General features: G+C 33.5%; 1 protein-coding gene across 5 annotated transcripts in view; it reads right to left on the bottom strand.

The window, feature by feature from the left end:
* FAM172A (family with sequence similarity 172 member A) overlaps positions 1 to 23,499 on the bottom strand; it is a 410,254-nt gene that overhangs the window by 167,963 nt on the left and 218,792 nt on the right. For all 5 annotated transcript variants that reach the window (XM_032404002.1, XM_032404006.1, XM_032404005.1 and 2 more), the window contains one exon: positions 21,758 to 21,877. In XM_032404002.1, the coding sequence (XP_032259893.1) occupies positions 21,758 to 21,877 (120 nt within the window). The remainder of the gene's footprint in view (positions 1 to 21,757; positions 21,878 to 23,499) is intronic.

Here is a 23,499-nt window from a genome sequence, read left to right as displayed (position 1 = left end):
CACCCATACAAATAAAAATGATAAACAAAAAAGACAGAAAAAGGCCAGAGGACTATGTATATATGACAAAGAAATCACTAATGAAAAACAAATTAATAAAAAACAATTGCTTGATTTTACTTGCATAAAAGTACAAGGCAAAAAAAAGAGTCAAGGCTATTTAAAACATGCATTTATATAGGAAATCATTTGTCAACTACTTTCCCACATAAACCAGTAATGCATATACTACCAGTTTGCAGTTTTAAGAGCAAGGAACATAATTAGGCTTTTATGAAAAGATTCCAATGTGCGTTTAAATTGCTACATCTTTAAAATGAGGAAGGTGCAAACGCAATAGTTTAGTATGCATAAACACAAGGTCCAAATGATAGTTAAAAGGCGATAGGTATTTAGGACTTTTACTATAACTTCTGGTTAAAGCGGAAGCTTGACACTTCAACTATTTAAATTTAGAAAAAAGTTGCAAAATGCCTACAGTTGAGTTTTTTTTAGAAGTTTAACTTTGGCAGGGCTGTTAAAATCTAGGGTAAAATTAAAGAACAACAACAACCTTTTTTGTTCGTCACAGTATTTAAGTAATGTTAAGGATATTAAAGCAGATGGACATATTTATGTTCAATTTAATTGTATTAATACCTATTTTGTTACATCAAAAAGTATGAGTTCTCATTAAAATTTCCATAGGAAATGGAATTTTATCCTAAATCAGTAAAAACAGGTACCTGCTTAGATGTGATAGTGAAAAACCAAAGTTGTATAATTGTGAGGGGAGAGGTCTGATTTTTTACTTTGCAGAACAGCTGTACAAAATGCTATTGCAATTAGCACTAAACATCAAGTACTTTCCTGGAAGTCTTCAATAGGCAAACATTATTTATAGGAAGTAGTTGTGTTCTTTTATCTCTTTTACAAATTTTTGTTTTCATGGATATTTGCAGTTTCATCTTTAATTTCCCTATAAGATATTTGGCAATTATTCGTTATTAATGTAGGCACAAAGTGATATGAGATTTCCAACCCCACCCTACCACTGACCTACATGACTTCCCAAAAGATCCAAGAAAAAGAGAGGGATAAGTTCTAAAAGCTAAGAGATAATGGAACACCATTAAGAAAACCTTCCATTCTCAGAGGTAAAAATTAAGAATTTTTTAGACTTAACCTAGAACATTTCTGTAAGTGTAGATTTGGGGGATGTATGAGTAAATGTCCGGGCCAGGTTTTCTGTGTTGTAGAAAAAGGGTAAGGTAAACAGGACCATGCCTGTTGCATGAAAAAGATGCTGGGTTAGGAGTATGAAGACTGAAGCTAGGTTCACACACAGCTGGATAGAAATGGTGAGTAGGAGCTATTATTATTCCTACAAGGTTAAAAGAAATGGAAAAGGTTTGTAATCCATGTATTCTAGTATCAGCATTAACATGACCATGATTACATTTGATTCCTTTCTAGAACATCTCAGATAAAAGAGTTTGAAAGTATACGTACACAGACACCAACAAAAATAAATTTTCACAATGTGAGCTTTTAGCTTTAACTTTCTAAAGCCTACATTAAGAAGGTTCAAATACAGATTTTCTTTTGCATATGTGTTCCAAACAACTAGATTCTTATAAAGTGGTTAGAGGCAGAAAAAGAGTATAAGAGATAAATAATTTCAAAGGAAGGCATTTCCTTAACATATGTAACATTTCCTTAACATTCAAGTAACTAACATGTAACTACCTCTTCATGCATATGATATCACAAAGATTATTAAGTGCTTCCACATACTTAAACAATCATAAATATGTATCAAATAACTGACCATAATACATTTTTAATCAATAACTCTCATTACACTGAAAACATTTTCTTCAGGATGATAAAGCAAAACTACTATATTTTCAGGAATGATTCAATATTACTAAAAGTTAGAAAGAACAAATACAGCAAAAAGCAAATATTAGTCTTTGACATTATTTCTTTAGCCACAGAGATATTTTAAATATTTACAGCTGGTTATATTTACCAATAGTGATCAGTACTTGCTTATTAACCAATAAATATTGTTTTTTAAAATACTATCTTGGGGCAGGAGTGAGGAAAAGTAAGAGAAAGGTAGTAGACTATTATTTTACTCAGAAATTATATAACCTCTTATTTATTTGCTTTATTGTCAGAAAAGTAACATTTTTGCTAAAACAGTATATCTTCATGATTTTTATATTTAATTATATCTTGAAAAATTTAGAACTTTTACATATACTATTGTGAGTTAAAAATTATAGTTATAATTAAAATTTAAGTTTTTAAGCAACCAGGGTGCTATATATAGTATCACAGACAGTGATAGGAAATTTACAAGCATATCCTTAAAGATGAGAGATCAAATTTTATTTCATTAAACAAACAAAAAACTCCTTTTTGAGATTTTATGAAGAGATACATTTTTAATACAAAGTTAATGATTAATAATTTTTACTACTAAGTCACCATGGTGTTATTAGAAATTCTCAGACTTACAATATGCTACACTGGAAATATGGTAACTTCTAGAAATGATCAATAAATATATGATCCTTTGTCAAAGGGAAATAATGAGAAGAGGGCTGAAATCAGTGTATCCTTCCTTCTATGATTTAAAAATAATTATTCCTGTATTTGAAAACCCATTAAGCTTGAAAGCTTTTTAGCAATTTCTTGCTTCTTCATTAGATATGGGAAAAAGTAATGGATTTCAGTGGACAACTTTTTACCAGCTATTTCACCATCTTTATGTTTCCCAGCACCTGACAACAAAGCCCACCCTATCCCCCTCCCAGCCAAGTTTCCTCAGATATGTCTTACAAAGAGACTGAGCACAGATAACATATTTCATACTCAGCCTTAATATCCCTGTGCGGGAAAGTCTGGAGGACTCTTCTAAGTCTGAGGTCCTGAGTAGTACCTGAGCAGTAATAAAAAGAGTGGGCATGATACAACATCTTAATAGAATTGCACAGGGGCCAAGTTCTTTTTTTCCCCACCAAATACTGAATTATATTTCTCTAATGTGGGTCCATCCAAGCAGCTGATTATGTGGTGTAAATCTGGAGGAGAAATACAACAATTGTGACTGAATTATATAGCAGAAAATCTGGCCAGCTGAAGTGTATATTTATAGCTATTTATAGTTGCACATGGTCACTTGTATTTGGAGTTGTCATTCAGTCCTATAAGGGGTTTTCAATGCATCTCCTGTAGCCCATACACTTGTTGGTTGTATGCAGTCAATGGTTCTTCCACACAGCTAAGCAAAAGCACTTTCCGGCATCTGAATTAGCTTGTTTGATCATGGGTTGCTGTGAAATATAGACTCCTCTGACTTCTGAGGTAAAAGAGCTCTCCTCCACTCATGAGATTATTTTACATCTAGCAGGAGCTTAAGATATATACTTACTCATTCAGATATGCAAATTTAACCACCAGAGACAAGTAAATTATGCAAGATGATGTACGTTTCATTTCAGCTGGAAAAAAATGTGCAAACACTATACAATTCCATTTCAGAAAGCTATACTTGCACAAAGTTGAAACGCACTGAACAAAAGTTGCAAGGTAATATCCATGTTTTCACAGAGTGGATTCAGTTTTGAAGAGCTGTTTTTAAGTATCTAAAGAGGTTTTTCATTTCAATACTTTCATATGACTTTTCCATTGGTATTTTCACAGTTATTTTCCCAAACTACCAAACTTCTATTTAAACTTAAGAAAAAATTACATCACTACTCTATGAATACTTTTTTCTTATTTATATGAACATATATACAAATGATTAACAACTTAACAAATTCTAATTTAATTTAAGCTTCAATCACCCCCAAAACTATTTTTTCCAATATGAGGCCCTGTTTTCTAATACATGTTATTTAAATTAATAATTGTTTACTGACATTTTCACTTGATGAAAAGATTTCATCTAACTCATGTATATATCTCATTAATGCTATAGCTTTTACAGACACCTTTAAAACAGCAAATGACATTATCTAAAAACCTGACATGTTTATTGCCCTTGTATAATAAGCTTTGACTTCATTCCAGGTTTAATTTTAAAGCATGAATTCTAGCATTTCTGACGCAAATAAAAGAAATGTGATCTCTAATATTTTCCTATCAAATTTTACAAAACAGAATTATTAAAGTAGAAGAAGGTTTCTGTGTCTTGTGATATACTGAGGGATGCCACAGTGACACCACTGAGTGACAGAATTGACGCAATGTTTTTCTGTGACATTTATTTTCTATACTTTAACAATATTCAGAAATGGTGACCTGTTTAATGAAGATAAAACAGCGTATATGAAAATGTCCTGATTTGTAGTAAGTGTTACTAAGTATGCTTTCTGAAACCATTAAGGAATTGTCGTAGCAGAGTTTAATTACCAACAGCACAATAATCAAATTCAGCCATGACACATTTCTAAATCTTTGCCAAAAGTATACCTTCGCATAAATTCACAGAGGCTTTGATCAAACAGCAAGCTGGTCGGGAGGAGGATATTGCCCTGCATCTTGACAGAAGCCTACGTTCGTCTCACCAGTTCCTCACTAAAGATGTAGTATATAGGTTGGGGGTAATGGGCATTTTCTTGATAATTAGCTGTGTAGGCAAATATGTTCTTTGGCAGACAATATAAATGTTGATTTAAGGACTAGCCAATAAAGAGGGCTAAACTGCAAAACATTCATTGCTCAATTTCTCATAGATTTGGTGGAAGACTTAATTCTTAAACTCAGGTTTCCATTATCACCAAATAACACACTACCACAAAAGTTATGATAGAATGAAATAAAGTTTACATAGTTAATATTGATATGTAGCTGCTTACTAATTTCCATATTTGACATACCATTCACATTAACATTACTTACTAATAATGATGAATAGTAACAGGCAAGTCATTCTGGACCACTGTTTCACCGTGAAACTAATAAAACTCCTTATTTTCTTAAACACACAAAGCAATGCATGTCTCACTGAAACTAAGGAATCTATAAAACTAGTAAAGATAAGTGGTAACCTATCACAACACCAGTAAATTTTAGTTTATGCCTAGGTTTAAGAGATCATCTTTAAAGAAAATGGTTTTAAGCTGGAAGCAAGATGCACTGTTTTAAAAACAAAAATAGCACAAGATAAATGGCATATACTCTGGCAATTTTCTTTAACGTAGCTTTTTCAAATATAATCTAGTCTACAGTGCACTCGAACTGCAGAGACATCCAAATTAGTTAAGAAAAAAAAGAGATACTTATCCTTGCAAAAAGGGCCTATACTCAAAGGAACATCTGAATAAAATTGAGACATCTGCAGTAAAGTTTTACCTTCTCCCTAGAATGTTTGAGATGAACTCAGTGTAACACTGTCTTCTAAGAAAAGACAAAGTGATCAATGCAAGAACACATCAGGCTGCCTTGGACAGGCCAATCAATGCAAGAAAGAACCTTGCCCAGGGCCTTATGCAAATAGAAGCACGTCCTGCAACCTAGGGAGGGAACATGCGCAATAGATCAATTGGATCTAAAAAACCTTACAGCTATATCAGCTTCAGACAGCAAATATATACTGATGAATACCTCACACTTCCTGTGAATTCTCAAAATGGGTTATTTTTAATAGCTGGTTAAAAACTCTTTCTGGGATCTAGAGTGCAGCAAAGAGGAAGAAAACATCATGGGAGAAACACTCAGCATTACTTTTGAGAGTGTGCAAATAAAATTCTGATTTCTTAAAATTTCTTGGCATAGCTGAATTTTGCTGATGTTTCAGAAGGTTAAATTTTTAGTATGTTTGTATTCATGAACAGGAAATGAAAACCTTAAAAAAAAAGCAGACACTGTCTTAGGTAGTTCTTGAACAAGGAATAAATGAAAATGTTGTAGGAAAAATAATTCAAGATATAAAATTATAGTCATCATTCTCAGTCACCAAAGATTATTCTCTATAGGGGTTAACCTATTGATATAGGAGCAGTTTTTCTTTTAAAGTTAAAATCTGTATCTCCAAAAACCACTCTAAAATCTGATTAGAATGCATAATAAGCTCAAGAGCTACTTAGTACACAAAGTTAGTACACAAAGCTCTATCCCTGTTAAACGGTGTTGAAGGCAAGTCAGATGCTGTATAAGGCTACATCAAAAATGCTCGATTATCAGGTGTTCAAGGAAGTACTTGAATGCAAAATTATTTCCTAAATATTTTCATTTGTTTTTAAACCTACTGTTTCTCCTTAGGAATTTCACATTTTAAAAAAGCCCTTCATAACCTAAAAGAAGTCAAAATCATATTTTAAATAAGAATTATAATGTCAGAAACAATAATAAAGATACTACAAAATGAAGAAAAAATATCTGTAAATATCTGTTACTACATTTACTTTGGAAATTTAAATTTGAAAACAGCTGCAGATGCATTCTGTAAAAGGTGTGTAGCAAATACTTCCAATATTAAAAATAAAATATATTATTTTTCCTTTAGTTACTGATATATAAACTTTCCTTAGCAAAACTCTATATAAAATATGAAAACCTGACATCTAATATAAAGTTCCCTAGGTAGAGCTGTTTATTTAGCTGTTGAAAGGACACAGATATCCTAAAACACTCGTTTATTTAGCCAATGAAGAGAAATATGAGACTATGCAGGATAAACAAAGCTTACTTTTTAGTTTTCACATTTCTAGTGCTTTCTACATTGGTAAGATTTTAAGTTTCAATTTAGTCTAGTAAGATTTTTTTTCCTAAGGCATAAGTAAATATGTCATTCATTTGTTTGATCCTCTTTACTTAGACTTAAAGCTTTATAAAAACTTTACTATTTACATGGAGCAAGGATGGAGATATAAAATCAAAGCACTATAATACCGTTTTATAGCTTTTCAAGTATTAGATATCAGATGAAGTGCTTATAATAAACCAGAAAGGAATGAAGTAGCAGGTTAGTTATAGGGACTTAAATGTTCCCTTTTTCCAATTTTAATTATGAATATAAGAATGTTGAGTAGTCTGGTATTCATAGTGAAATGTAAACTCCAATTTACAGTAAGTAAAATTCAAAGGATGAAGCAACTATGATTTCACTTTTTGTTACAATATTTAAATTGCTATATTTTCTCTAACACGTAGGAAAAAAAAGAAAAACAATTTTGGAATACTACCAACTAATATTTGATAGAGTTGACATTGTGATAGGCAACGAATAACGAAATTCTACCCTTCCTGATCTAAATCTGCACAATACGTGATGTTTTGCTTTTAAAAGCATATTCTTAGTTTAAAAAGTATGTTAGGTATGATATTCAGTTTGCTAAAGAATTTTGTACTTTACACTTATAAATGTAGAATTTTTTTGAATGGAAAGTTCCCTCATTAATTAAAAATATCCTATTTTAAAGATTGATTTATTTATTTTACAGACAGAAAGAGAGCGCACGCATGAGCTAGTGCAGGTGGGGAGGGGCAGAGGGCGAGGGAGAGAGAAACTTAAGCAGATTCCGTGCTGAACATAGAGCGGGACACAGGGCTCGATCTCATGATCCTGAGATCACGATATCAGAGTCCGACACTTAACTGAATGTGCCACCCAGGCACCCCTAAAAAATACCCAATTTTTTTTTTTTTTAAAGATTTTATTTATTTATTTGACAGAGAGAGACACAGCGAGAGAGGGAATACAAGCAGGGGGAATGGGAGAGGGAGAAGCAGGCCTCCCGCGGAGCAGGGAGCCCGATGTGGGGCTCAATCCCAGGACCCTGGAATCACGACCTGAGCCGAAGGCAGATGCTCAACGACTGAGCCACCCAGGTGCCCCCCAAAATACCCAATTTTAACATAAATTTATCTCATGCAGTTTTTTCAAAAACCCATCAGAGGGGAGACTGCTTCTTGGGTAAATTCATTAACTCTCACATTGGATTTTGATTTCAAGTTGGATTTCAAATTGGATTTCAATTTTGGCTCTTATGCAACCTTGGACAAGTTCCTCAACCTTTCCCTGTCTTTCATCTGTACAACAGGGTTAATATACCTACCTAAAAGAGTTAAATGTAAGTTGTAAAATGCCTTGCTAAAACAATGTTTAATGACCACATTCAGTAGCATCCTAAACTAGTGCTCTCTTCTGAGGGGCAGTATGCATAATGGTTATAAGCACGGACTTTGGAGCCAGAAAACTTAAGTTTAAGTTCTGGCTCCATCACTTACTGGTTGTGTGATCTTAGTACTTAACATTTTGGTGCCTCAGTGTCCTCATATGTAACTGAGAATAATATTAATACCTACATCATGGGGTTGTTTTAAGGATTGCATGCGTTAATACATACAAAGCACTTAAAACAATGTCTGGTACTTGGTAGCTGCTATGTTATAAAAGCTATTACTTCCAGGTGTAGCTTACAGATATGGATAAGGCAAAGGAGCAAACACTGATAGCAGAGATTGTTCCAGTGAAACTTGAAAAGTCAAGTCTATTTAGTTGGTATTAGAAGATAGCTGTCTATTTCCAGCATGGAATGAGCTGCAAAGAAGAGCCAACCAGGGCTGCCTGGGTGGCTCAGTCATTAAGCGTCTGTCTTCAGCTCAGGTCATGATCCCAGGGTCCTGGGATCGAGCCCCACATCGGGCTCCCTACTCTGCAGGAAGCCTGCTTCTCCCTCTCCCACTCCCCCTGCTTGTGTTCCCTCTCTCGCTGTGTGTCTCTCACTGTCAAATAAATAAATAAAATCTTAAAAAAAAAAAAAAGAAGAGCCAACCAGGGGCTTGGCCAAGGAAATTCATCTGCTTTCCAGATCTTCATAAAATGTTTTCAATTTTTCAGCTTAAACTGAATTTCCAGAGCACCACATCAAAAACATATTCAAAATTTAAATATAAATGATTTGGGGATTGCCTGTTATTTTAAAATTTCCACACCTTCTTTCCACTTCATTAGTTTGGGTAATTAAGAATTGATTAAAATTGAAAGTCTGCATGGAAGGCCCAGAAAGAATAAACAGTAAATAGGGTACAGAATAAAAACTAAATCATCATGTACTTCAACAGAGAAATGCAGACCTGAATCCTGACATATATGAAAAACCAGGAGGTTGTCTTAGGAATAAGAGTCAACCTAGTCAGTATATTACACCATTTATTTGGCATAGGTACTTGATGAGAGAAGAAACACACCAAAACCCAGGGTAACAAAATGAGAGGTCTGCCTTCAAAGGAAGAAAAGATATATTTAAATGTTCTCATCTGGCGGCGCCTGGGTGGCTCAGTCGTTAAGCGTCTGCCTTCGGCTCAGGTCATGATCCCAGGGTCCTGGGATCGAGCCCCGCATCGGGCTTCCTGCTCTGCAGGAGGCCTGCTTCTCCCTCTCCCACTCCCCCTGCTTGTGTTCCCTCTCTCGCTGTGTATCTCGCTCTGTCAAATAAATAAAAAATCTTTAAAAAAAAAAAAATAAATGTTCTCATCTGTAAAATGGGGATAACAGTATGAAGCTCACAAAGATTTATGAGGATTAAATGAGATAAAATATATTTACATAAAGTATATGGTAAGGACAGTGCCTGGTGCACACTAAGTATCATTGAAGTATTAATGAAGCTAATGATGAACCGGAAGATGCTGTTGTTGCCTTCTGATGTGTAAAACATTCATAAATGCTAGTTCTATTTAAAATGTCCATTTTCAAAGACACCACTATGAATTGCTTAGAACTGTTCTTGACCCAACCATGTCTTGGGTCCCCATGGCTGGCTGACAGATTATATGAATTCTACTATACTAGCAACGACAGGGCTCTAGTAGAGTGAGAAAGGGCTCTAATACAGCAGTCAGATTTGAAGGTATCCGTTTTACTTGAAAATCTATTGTATGATGTTGGAGTAAAGGCAAGCGTCACCAGATGTGAAGGTTTATCATATGCTAAAGAAAGCTAATATATTACTACACATTTAATATTTGGACATAATATAAACATAAATATGTCTAATATTTAGATAGATATCCTAAAATTGCAAAACTGAAAATTTAAGGCTCAGCCTGTAACAACGGTAAGAACTATTATTACACTATTAATGACATTAGAAATAGGAATTTTTTCTGAGGTAAACTAGGCAGTAATACAACAAAGGCAATGCATAGGGGCTAGTGATCTCATATTTTATGACAATTGTTCACAGGGCACCACTTTATTGAGAAAGTCAAGGTTTCTTTGTTGTTAGCAGACAGGCTATTAGAATTTTTTAGAGAATCAACATTTATAATTATACAGTGTCCCTTGATATCTTATAACTGGAAAGAAGTCAAGATAGGGAATTTCTACTGTAGGAGAAAGTTGAGGTGCTTTATCTTTCTGGCCAGTGTCTCTCCTTTAGAAAGATAAATGCCAAGTTTTCCTTTTGATCCAGATGTCTGATTAATGCAGCAAAGAAATTTGGAGATAAGATGTTAGAAGTTAGATGTCAAGATTTATGGATATTAGGCATAAACTAGGTATATTAGAAATTAGAACACTTTTAAATCATTTGACTCAATTATAAAATTGTCACCGAAATATTAAATAGCAATTTTTATTGTATTCTTATGCTTTTTAATAAACTTCTTTATGAGAAAAATTCAAATAAGGTATGGAAAACTAAGAAGAAATCTGAATACGCTAATACATATTTAAACAGGCAATTTTTTTTTTCCTAGACAATATGAGATTTAATTTGTTCAATTTAATCAGAGAAAACATAACTAGTTTTGGGGTTAGGGTTAGGTTTGGCTACTTCCCTTGAGTAGAGATTTCAATATCTTCTCAGTTGTTTTTCTTCATTCACTGACCAATTTCCAAGTGTACAAAATTTTGAAGACACAGACTATACCTCCTACACACTCAAGCATACTGATTCTAAATGTCCCTGTTTTACATCTTAAATAATCAACTTTGTTCTCTTGTCCACCCTGTTTTGTGCTATCTTGTGGCTCAAAATGAATGCCCAGACCTTACTTTCTTCATCTGACTCAACGAAGCACCATCTGAGATCTATTTTTGATAACTTATCTCTATATAAATACAGGATCAAAAACCATTTATTGAGTATATACTTATTATAGGCCCAGCCAGGCTAGCAGAATAGGAACCAGAGAAAATAATGAATTTGTTATTTATTCTTTGCCAATTAAGAAAAGGACTTTGAGATGACTTAAAGCAAAATATATTTATGAATTAAGACACTCAATAAAAGATCAAGGATGAGGATAATTAATGAAATAAAAAACTAACCAAAGCTCTGGGTTTATAGGAGACAAGGGTACAAATGCATTACAGAGTTTTTATTTTCTGATAAAAAGATCATATCAATCTATTAACAGAAACAATCCTCCCTAATACTTAACCAAGACAAATTTATGTTATGGATCTTCATTTTGGGGAAATTAATATCTTGGCTACAACCTCACTTCACAAGTATCTTACTATATATTACTCTGTTTGTTTAAATGTGCTTCCTATTTAGACTATAACCTTCTTGTGGCCAGGGATCATGTGCTTTAATCTGTTTTCCTAGTATTTCCCCCAGAGTGGGATGTTCAAATGAAAAAATGAATTAATATCTTTAATAGTTTTCTAAACCATTTATTGTTTGGAGGGCAAAATATTCAAACCCAAGAAATAATTTCAATAAAGTCAAACTTATGAGATCCAGGTGGCTTTACTGTGATCTAAATTTATTCACTGAAAAGGTGCTGAAAACCAATAACAAAAAATAAGACGAGAGAGAGAACTGACATACGTATATGGGTTAAAAGTCTCCAACTCTGTGGGAGGGAGAGACGAACCATGAGAGACTATGGACTCTGAGAAACAAACTGAGGGTTCTAGAGGGGAGGGGGGTGGGGGGATGGGTTAGCCTGGTGATGGGTATTAAAGAGGGCACGTACTGAATGGAGCACTGGGTGTTATACGCAAACAATGAATCACGGAACACTACATCAAAAACTAATGATGTAATGTATGGTGATTAACATAACATAATTAAAAAAAAAAGTCTCCAACTCTAAAAGTTAAGAACACAGCAGCTTAGAAGAATATCACTTTGTTTCTCTGGGCACAAAAGGTTTTACACCCATAGTGTGATCATTTCAGAGCCATGAGAACAGGAAAAATGATAGCTCTTCCGACCTCATCTCCTTTATTGCCATAGAAACCTGGCAACCAGTACACCAAAGATAAGCCCTGGGTACCTAAATAACCTTAGAATGCAGTATTCTACTGTATCCCATTCTGATCTAAGCCACATAAATTGGACTACTGTCTTGATTCATCATTTCATAATTCTTTTGATGTTTTTGCCTACTGCTATAACCTCTTTCTTTCTCAGGAAAGGATTCCATTTCTAACCCCCTAGCCAGTGTTTGAAGCCTTAAACCTTCTTTGTTTATCCTTTTCCCAGTGCTGGGTCCTGTTCTTTTTTCCCCTTTTCCTTCCCTATAATGCTGTGACGTAGGGTATAGTTGGAGAGAAGAGGTACTCTTAGAACTAGTGACTACATTCTATTTACTCATTCATCACCCAATGCCTTGATTTTCTGTTCCCTGCAACCAGATAATACCTCTTAATTTAAGCCTGAGTTCACCATGTTCTATTGATGCTTACCTAGTGATGGTTCACCTGCTACTCCCTCCAAAGCCAATCTCTCCAGCTAAATTAGCTCTTCTTGAACCCATTCTAAACTCTACTAATGAGACCTTTCCCCAGATCTGGCTTCTATCTTTGTTCTCTCAAGTTGTATCCCAACATGGATCTAGTATGCTTTGAGTCTGAGTGTACCTGGCTTCCCTGAGTTAATTTGAGTAAATTATTAAATAAGGATTGAAATCTAAGACAGAAGTTAAATGGTTTTGATTGCAAAATTTTTGTCCTCTAAGAGCTCTTTTCAATTTGTGGTGTCAAACCAGAGCTGTCACTGTGGTTGGGAATCTTATTTGGGGAAGAGCTTACATTAAGTGATTATCATAATGTTGTAAGTATAGTAAAAACAGCCTCTTTATTAACTGAAATGTGTTTTTCTACAATCCCCCTTATAAAAGGTCTATAATAGTTAATCATGCTCTCATACCTGCAGTAAAATGCAAAATCTCTCATTAAGATACTTTGTAAAACCAATGAAAAGGAAGTATTTCTTGTAGAAAGATTTGTATCTAACAAATTAATGTATCAATTTCTCGGGGTTCTCCTTAACATGGTATTGTGCTAATTTACCAGTTGTTTCCAGGCAGTCTGTTGAATTAACAGATAGAGTGCCCAATCTTGCAGCTGCACAGTCGTAGGGCAATAAGCCCTGGATGCAGCCCATTTATGTGGACACTGAAAAAGCCTCTTCAAAAGGTAATTCTAATGGAGTAATATGGATCCTTTTTCTACGAAAAGATTTTTATTAAAGATTAGTGAAATTTTTCTCCATGTCAGACTTTTGAGCAACCTGATCTTGGTGTGAATGAGGGATATAAGCATTAAGAAGCACACAAGGTCCTTAGTGGAAATGACCTACCAAGAATGGAAACAATCACAAGTAACATCATACTTAATGGTGAAATAATGAATGCTTTCCCCTTAAGACCAGGAACAAAAGGATGTTTACTGTAGCTACTTCTATTCATCATTGTACTGGACAGATCAATTAGGGGGGAAAAAAAGGAGAGAGAAGAAAAGCAAAGCATCTTGATCAGAAAAGAAGTAAAATTATTTTTATTCAATAATTTTATTCAGTGGTCCTGAACATAGAAAATTCTAAGAAATTCACACACACACACACACACACACACACACACACACACACCAGAACTAATAAATGAGTGCAGCAAGGTTATAGAATATAAGACCAACACATAAAAATTGTATTTTTACACTAACAGTGAACCATCTGAAAGTGAAATTAAGAAATAATTTCACTTACAATAGCATGAAAAGAATAAAATACTGAGGAATAAATTTAACAAAAGAAGTGTAAGGTTTGTACACTGAAAATAATAAAACATTTTTGAAAAAAGATCTAAATAAATGGAAAGAAAGCCTATGTTCATGGAATGGAAGGCATTATTAATATAGCCATACTCCCCAAATTGATCCTAAAATTCATATGGAAATGCAAGAGACCTAGAATAGCCAAAACAATCTTCAAAAAGAAGAACAAAGTTGGAGAATCCACACTTCCCAACTTCAAAACTTACTACAAAGCTACAATAATCAAGACGGTGTGGTACTGGTATAAGGAGAGACACATATATCAGTGAAATAGAATTGAGAATCCAGAAGCAAATCCTTACATATTTACAGTCAAAGATGAGAAGACAAATCAAAGGGGAAAGAATAGTCTTTTCAGCAAATGGTGCTGAGACAACTGAATATCTGCATTTAAAAGAATTATGTTGAACCACACTTCACACAATGTACAAAAATCAACTCAAGTGACGAAAACAAAAACTAGATGAATTCAACTTCATCAAAATAAAAAACTTCTGTACTTCAAAGGATATCACGAAAGTGAAAAGCTATCCCACAGAATAGGAGAAAATATTTGCAAATCATGTATCTGATAAGGGACTTGTATCAGAATACAGAGAGAACTCTTAGGACTCAACAATACAATGACAACACAAAAAAATGGACAAAAATTTTAAAAGACATTTTCCCAAAGAAAATACATAAATGGCCAATAAGCACATGAAAAGGTGTTCAAAATCATTAGCCATTAGAGAAATGCAAATAAAAACCATAATGTGATACCAGTTCACCCCCACTAGAATAGCAGAAATAAAAAAGACAAACAAAAACAAGTGTTGGTGAGGTTGTAGAGAATCGGAACTCTCATACATTGCTGGTAGGATTGTAAACATGGGGAGTGATGGCTAATGGGTACTGAGTTTCTTTTGTGAAGATGAAAATGTTCTAAAATTAGTGGTGATGGTTGTACAACTCTGTGGGCATACTAAAAGCCACTGAATTGGACACTTTAAAAGATTAATTTTATGGCATGCGAATTATATCTCAAGAAAGCTTAATAAATCTTATTTATATCTCAATAAATGTTAATTAACCACAAAATTTTTTTAAAGTGAAAAAAAGGAAATAAGCATAGGTAAGCTAATTATTAAAGAAAAGGTAATATTAAACTCAATTGGGGATGAAATGGAAAGCTTCCTAGACTTACTGCATACAGTGCTATACAACATTATGAGGATATAGTTATAACTTAGTTTAATAGTTTTCTTTTTTGACTGAGAAGACTATACTTTGAAGAGTGAGTCAGAGAGAAGCAATCTTTTCAGTCAGCTGAGGGGCTGAGGACACCAGTAGAAAAAAGACTATAAGAGACTAACACCAGGACAAAAAGGGTAGGTAATACTGTCTGATGTGAAAGAATTGATTAGGCAGAATTCCCATATTAGTCAATATTCCAATGGAGGGTACAAAGAAAGATTAAGTTTACTTAGTAAAAGAGTTATTGCTAGTGCTCAAACTCTCTATATAGATCAATTAACTTTGCAAATATTTAAGCCTACTCATGTTATTGCAATTTATATTGTTTCCAAACTTGGGGAGGGGTGGTGGAACAAGAACATTGTTCCAGGTAACTGGGGCAAGATAAGACTCAGAGATAAAAAGATAAAAACAAAACTAATTTGTAAAACAAAACTAAAGCTTTCATTTGTGAAACATATAAATACTACAGAAAAATGGGGAGTTAAGTGAGAATACTTTGTGAAAAATCTAGTAAGGAGGGAAATTATTTCACTTGGGAGGGGGAAATGGCATTGGCAAAAATGAAAATGAGCACCTCCTGTGCGCATTTGGACTCATATTTAACTACCACTGATTTAATTCCTCAAAACCAGGAATTATCTAATTTAATCCTCAAACTTTGCTGTGATGTGGGTACTTTCAGAGGAGGACGACACACAAAAGAGATCTGACCCAAGTTATCATAATTTTTAGGTATCAGAACTAGGATTCAAACCCAGATCATCTTCTGAGGTTTGTGTTCTTCTACTACAGTGGGCTTGGAGGCCAGGGGTGGAGGTGTAATGAGATGGGGCAATGGCAGTAAGGAAATTAGACTAGAATTGAATTCTACTGGGAAAAAATACAATTGGAAATAAATTATCAGATTATACAGAGGATCTTACAGTTACAGAGAGGAAGCATAATGTAGTAGACAATTGGAGCCAATGTGATTCAGGAATAGCATGATGAAAGGGGTGTTTAAATAATATTATCTATGGTGTGCTATATAGTGTGAAATAAAGAGTAAAGACAGCCAGTAGGAAATGGGTAGAAGAGTACAATGATATAGTTGTAAAATGATGAAATTAACAGTGGGCAGAGAGAAGAAAAGACATGATCAATATTTCAGAGAGAAATAACTGACAAAATGTGTTGGCTGGTTAGATACGGGACAAAAGGAGCGGAGTTAACATAAAAATGAACAAGTGGAGTCATTCCTTCAAACAGTGGTCCTCCTAATATTTATTAAAAATTATGTGAGTAAAAGTTAAAAAAGTCAAACTCCTGTGAAGTTTATTAACAAATCACATCTGTATATATAATTCTCTCCTTTTCTTTTTAAAACCCTGACTTGATATCTCATTTATTCATTTATTATTAATCACAATTATCAACTACACAGTATGTGCAAACATTTCTCCCAAATACTTACGTATTGGCATAATCATTGTTTATTATTATTTATCTGTTGTGCTTGGATTCCTTTTATATCCTCTTTGATATGGTGTGCTTGGGGGAAGGATAAACTATGCCCTTTTTCTTTTCATTCAGCTGTCTGGATCCAATGTCACTAAGCCATAGAGAATCTCCTCCTTAACATCTCGAATGCTTGCTTACTCTCACTACTTCTATGTGGGTAAAGCCCTTCACTGGATCTCACTTGGATTCTTGCAACTAACTCCTAAAATTAGTGTTACCAACAATCAATCAAAAGATAGTATCTACACTACACTCAAGGCATGAAATAAAAGTGAATAGAGGTGATAAAAATAATATAACCTCCGATTCTTCTCTTTAAGGAGCATAGAAAATAGTTATAGAAACTAAACTAAACCATCTTCCTGTAAAATAACTCAAAAATTAAGAGAGCATTCCACACAAGTTGTAATCATCCCATACATTAACATGCTGTTTGTATCATGTAGGCAACCAAATCAGAAATTCAAGTTATATTACAAATGGCAACTTATTTTTGCTGTATTACCAATATTTTAAAGTAGGTTTGTAAGAAGTATTTTTGGCCTGAATCACCTTGATACTATTATGGCTCAATTTTTCTTTGTTTTATCCCTTACTTATTCTCCCTTTCCTCAATACTTGATTCCCAGTAGCCCACACAACTTTTAGCTTTTCCCACTGATCACATTACTACCAATATCTATATACTAGTGTACAGATATACTACCAATATCTAATTTATTTGTTCTTTGTAGACAAAATGTAACTGATGCTTCTTTAAGGTCACAGTTAGCTGATGTCACTCAAGGTAAAACTGAATACTTTTAGTCCCATTCCATTTTCTCTTCAGAGTAAATCCAAATCATGCTTCAGGCGATTTTTTTAAAAGACTGACCCAGAGTAGACTGAGCTTGAGTGTCCTCCCACAGTTATGTCCAAAAACTAGTCCTCTATCAGCTGCTGAAGGTCAGCTTAGGCTGCCTGGAGGCTCGGGAGCCCAGCATGGAACAATGGCAGGGAAAGAGCGTTCCCTTCATTCCTTAATTCACATGCAAGTGAGGTGCCAATCAAGTGCTGACAAGCATGGAAAAACCAAAATCAAAAGTGGGTAGAGATACACTTTCAAAAGGAGCAGTTTTCACACATTTTAAGTGATGTTTTTAGTGGTGGTTGTGAACATATCACTAATAATATGGAAAAGGAAATAAAAGCCATAAGAAAAATAATAATAATTTGATATCGGCTAAGATGATTCAATAAACTAATGAAATACATCTGCTAAAATTGTTTAATGTGTTTCATAAAAAAATGTATCAACACTCTCACTTTGGCTAAAGAAAGAAATCTGAATGCAAATTGATTTATTGAGCACTGCAAACATGGACGGTAAGGTGAGCTGAGACGGGAAACTGAGCATTGAGACAAGTAAAGCTAACTTATTTCCAAATAAAAGAAAATTTTAAGGTTGCTTGATTTTGTCAAACTATCACCTAGAAAGACAAGAGCAAAGCACTTTGAAATGACCAACAATGTAAGCAATGGAATCACTTCATCAAAGTGGCTAGTGAAAGAGATGATGAAAAGCTTAAAACTGTATTGTTTTTAATGACAGTAAATTTTCAAAAATGAGTTTGAATTTTAACAATATAAGGCAAAAGTAAGCTTCATTATTTGTAGATGTCTTTCTGAATGAATTTGGTAAATGCGTTTTAGTTATGACTACTAATTCTATCATATATAACACAGAATTTCTAAAAACAGAAATTTAAGACTTTGTAAATGAAGGTTTAATAACTGTAACTTTGTATATTGGAACTACTTCAATACACAGAAAAGATAACATTGGACAGATACATTACTTTTTAAAATTCATTGCCAACTCATAAAATAGATAGTTCTTCCTGTCTTCCCTTTTGTCTTTAATGAGTGAATGCTGGAATTGCTACCAGAGCTGTCTTAACGTCTATTTTTACAAGGATCACAGAAAGTTTAGAGAATTAGAAATTTGGGTTGTTACCATATGTCATTATAAATGCAGTGAAAAGGATATTTTTAGTATCACTTTTCTCATTATTTTAGTAAACTGTATACTGTTTTTATGAGGTTAGGTCTGATCAAGTTCCAAGATTTACTACCATAAAATGAGCATTGGTTTTGAAAATAAACCTCTTAATTATAATGTATTTTTCAGGAGAAACTTAACAATTTAAAATAGGGTATAATCATAAATGTTCTCAGTTTTCAAAACAACAATTAGGAAAATATGAAAGTCCTACAAATATTTTGTGCTCTAAATGTAAAACTAATTTATTTTCAGATATCTATTAGCAGCACATTTAATTTTAACAATTATTCACAATTTTACTTTAATTAAATGGCAAGATACATTTTCAAATATGATAATATGAGAGTGGTACAAAAACAAACTCCATGCATTCAAACATGATACTACAAACTAGGACTGCTCCAAAAAGAAGGGGGATGGAAGAGAGAGCGATTGCAAAAGAGAGGGAGGGAGTGCATAGAGAGCCTTCAAGCAGGAGTAAAATTTTATGACAATTCAAAAAAAGTCAAAGTTTACTGAAAGGATTTAATGTACACTGAGACAAAATTCTAAAACATAATTTAAGATGTTCACAATTCACTTTTCTGTAAAGTTAATATTAAAATTTGAATCCATGAAAAATAATTTTATACATTACACTAATTTTGAAAAATCCCAAGAGAATAAATATTTGTCAACATTTTAAACACCATGACTTTTCCCCCAAGAATATCAGGGAAAATAGGAAAGAATATTATTCAGCTTTCGGAAAAAAGCAAAGGCTTAAAAATATTTCAATGGTTTTGTTGTTTCTTTAACTATGCTATCTTTTAAAAATCTTTTTGAAATTAAGTAGAAACATAATGGCCTTAAATGTATTAATCAAGCTTTGTCAAAAATTTATGTATAACTCATTAGTGGTTTTAGTTATTGTTATTGTTATTTGCTTAGAGGAATCTGTTTTATTAGGTCAGGAACCACTTTTTCTTCAGTTGCCACCATGTGTATGCCCCTAATAACATACCCCCATTAAAGTTACTTCACAAAAAGTAGCAAATATTATGAAGTTGAGATAATCGCCACTAATATTTTAAAACCTAAACAAGGTACATTACATTAAATAGACTTCTCAGTCCTGGTGTTGCCTGACAGATATGTGATGTGCCAGTGGTTATATTATATTCCTCCTCCCATGCATGCACCTCCTGCAGAGATAGCAGACTACAGAAGCTGACCCTTACTGAGACCATCTTGTCTCTCTGACAAAGCTCCTTTTTAACTTCTTACTTACTGGTTACTTCCTGTGATGGAGAAAAACTTTAGCTCAGCTTGTGATAATTTCACAGGCCCTGAGGACCCTGACCCTAATAGCCTCAAGGTCAGAAGTCAAGTCTTGTTCTGAAACATCTGTGTGCTTTATATTAAAGTGGAACAAAAGTGGAGAAATATCCACCAGTGTGTGACAAGAAGGACAGGCAAAATAGGACTGACACACTGGTCATCTGTTACTCTGTCATCTTAAGTTCATTTTAAAAACTATCCAATATTCACTTAAATTCCAAATTTGATGTACAAAAGGCTTTTATAAACTGTCTTAAAGTAAAAAAAAAAGGGGGGGAATTTATGTTTAACAGTAATCTGGAATTTGGGTAGTCTTGCAGGCTTTCAGAAACATTTTAAGTTACTCTACAAGCTGATGAAATTTCAAGGTTTAAGTAATTTAATGGCTTACAAAGAAAATGTAAGGTACATTATATATGCTATGTGTGTATGTGTGTGTGTATATAAAGATCTATATCTGCAGGGGCTAGAAGAACTATCTGAAAGACAACATTCACATACTAGTATGTTAAAGAGCTATCTTAAAATATCTATTATATATTAAAATAAATAAATGCAGAATTAAAAGTACTTGAAAATAATTTCTAAAAGTAAAATCCATTTAGTAAAAGATTTAACTTACATATCAATCTTAAGAGAACATAAACATTTGTGAATTTAGGTCAGCTAAAATATTCCCAGGTGTCACCACCAGTTTTATATCTAAATCATGTGGGTGAGCAATAAGGTATGAGGAGGTTGAAAAGGCCATGGAAATATATTTAATTTCCACAACAAAGAGAAACGCACACCAAAGTTCTGATACAAAAGTTAGACAACAATGTTGTGCCTGCTTTTAATGTTCATGTTAGGCTATTTGGATTTAAAATTATCAAATGCACTTTTATCAAATTAATCACTTTATTATAGCACTGTTACCTCCTTGTAACATAAGGTTTATGGACATGTAGGCATAAATTCTTCATTAGTGCATTTTTGGTATTGATTATATCCCATTAACCATTCATACTGGCACAAGGTGTGGTACTTGTAACACTGCATATGATACAGACAAAATTTTAAAATCTTGATAATTTTTTCTATAATGTACACAATCTTAACTCCAAGAATCAGATTTTTTGAAATGTAAAGATTTTTACAGCCAAACAATGAATTCCACTTAGCAGATTAATGGAAACCTTCTGATAGTTTAAATACTAATTACATGAATTCTGATCAAGTATTAAGTACTGACTTGTGGATATAAAAGTTAGTTAAAGATAAACAAAAGAGTCTCCAATATTCAATAGGTCTCTTGAAATTTTAAACATTTTACAGATAACACATGCTTCAATAGTTGTACATATAACACAGGAAGCAGAAGTATCATCAAATGTATGAAAATGCTCTATACTGTAGAAATTAAGAAGTAATGTGTAAATAAAGAATAGGCAAAAAGCTTTCTGGTTAGCAGTGAAAAGCTCTGCCACAATAAAATAAATATACTCTTCTCAAGCATTATAAAATTATTTACTCAAAATATTTTGTTTTCATCCTTTTTAAAGTAATTTAAGTAATGATATCAATTAAAAGTGAGTGGGGGAGGATAAGCCTGTAAAGAGTTTGGGAATTAAAAACAGAGTTAAATGTACACTCACCAGTTCAACGAAAGCAAGTCCTCCATAGCTGTGAGCAACAAAAAACACATTCTCAGCTGCAGACTGGGCTATGAAATGGTCCCACACATAGATTGCATGTTCTTCAGGAGAACCATTTTCCTAGAAAGAAAACAAATATCATATATTATGTACTGTATCTAATTATTATCATAGTAATCAAAAATTAAATTATATGCTTGCTTACATAGCCTAAGAAATAAGATGGTTATAGCTCACTGAAAATAATACCAATGCAAAAGAACTGCCACTGAAAATTCAAATTAGAGAATAAATTATTCAAGTATTAGTAAATTACTGCTAAGCTTAATTGCTACCATAATCTTCAGAAACAAAATATTCAAAATATTGCATTCTGGTATATCCGAGATATTAAAATATACATGTATGTACTTGAGAATTGTATAGCAGAAAGTTACAGTGGTCTTATGATAGAAGAGTGTAACACTAAAAAATTCAGTTACATTTCTATATTTATATCTGAGAATATTTCTATTATAAGAAATATAAATCTGAATTATTTGATTTTATAAAATTTGAAGTATCTCTATAAGCTGAAAGCAGAAAATTACTAACAAATATTCTCTATTTAAATTATTTAAAAATATACTTTTTTGTAAAAGTGTTTTCCATACACATTTTATTTCTAGAACTGGGAGAAATCTAAACATATAAACCCAGGGACTTCTATATTTCTCCTAACCTGCTAAATCCTAATAAATGTATGTATGTTGCTTTAATTCCAAAGGTTCTATAATAATTCATTTTGTTGGGGCGCCTGGGTGGCTCAGTCGTTAAGCGTCTGCCTTCGGCTCAGGTCATGATCCCAGGGTCCTGGGATCGAGCCCCGCATCGGGCTCCCTGCTCAGCGGGAAGCCTGCTTCTCCCCCTCCCGCTCCCCCTGCTTGTGTTCCCTCTCTCGCTGTGTCTGTCTCTGTCAAATAAATAAATAAAAAATCTTTAAAAAAAAACTTCATTTTGTTGTATTTATTTTGATAGTTGACACATATTGCAGTTAAAGCTTAAACCTGGATAATGTGGGGGAAAAAACCCAAAGAGCTAAATAAATACTGATCAAAAAACAAACTGATAAAAACTAAAGAAAATCATGAAAACACTTTGTGTAAGTACTTCCTCGAAGCTTTAACACTAAAGACTAACTCCCTAAAAATGTTATGGTATTAGACAATGAAGACAATTTATTCACATTTTTCATCTTAGAAATTTTATAATATTATATTAAGGTCCAAAACATGACTTCCCTTCCCACCTAGAAGCTATTGTTCCCTGATGTCTAGTTCTACCCCAGATTTCTCTTCAGTGCTCCAAACCCATATATCCAAGTGCTTGACAGTCATTTACTTTTTGATGTCCCACAGATAATTCAAACTCAACCAGTTCAACATTGCACTAGAAATTTCCTCTACAATCCTGTGTCACTGTCTTTGCTCCCCACCTCCAGGCAAAATCTGGGCATCTTTTATTTATCTCTTGTTCAAATTCCACATATAATCAATCATTAAAACCCTGTTGATTTTGTCCCCAGCTGTATCCTAAATCCATCTACTTCTCTCTCTTCTCATTTCCTCTGGCTTAGCTCAAACCATTATCATTTCACATGTGGATGACTACAATGGTTCCCAGTCCATTTTTACTGCCTTTAGGATTGCCTATTTAAATGCTCTAATTCTGTAATAAACACAAACTTTTAAAAATGCAAATAT

The sequence above is a fragment of the Phoca vitulina genome, unplaced genomic scaffold, assembly GCF_004348235.1.
Source record: "Phoca vitulina isolate PV1807 unplaced genomic scaffold, GSC_HSeal_1.0 scaffold6, whole genome shotgun sequence".
NCBI lineage: Eukaryota > Metazoa > Chordata > Mammalia > Carnivora > Phocidae > Phoca > Phoca vitulina.
Note: the sequence above shows the minus strand (reverse complement) of the source record. Positions and strands in the feature narration are given on the sequence as shown.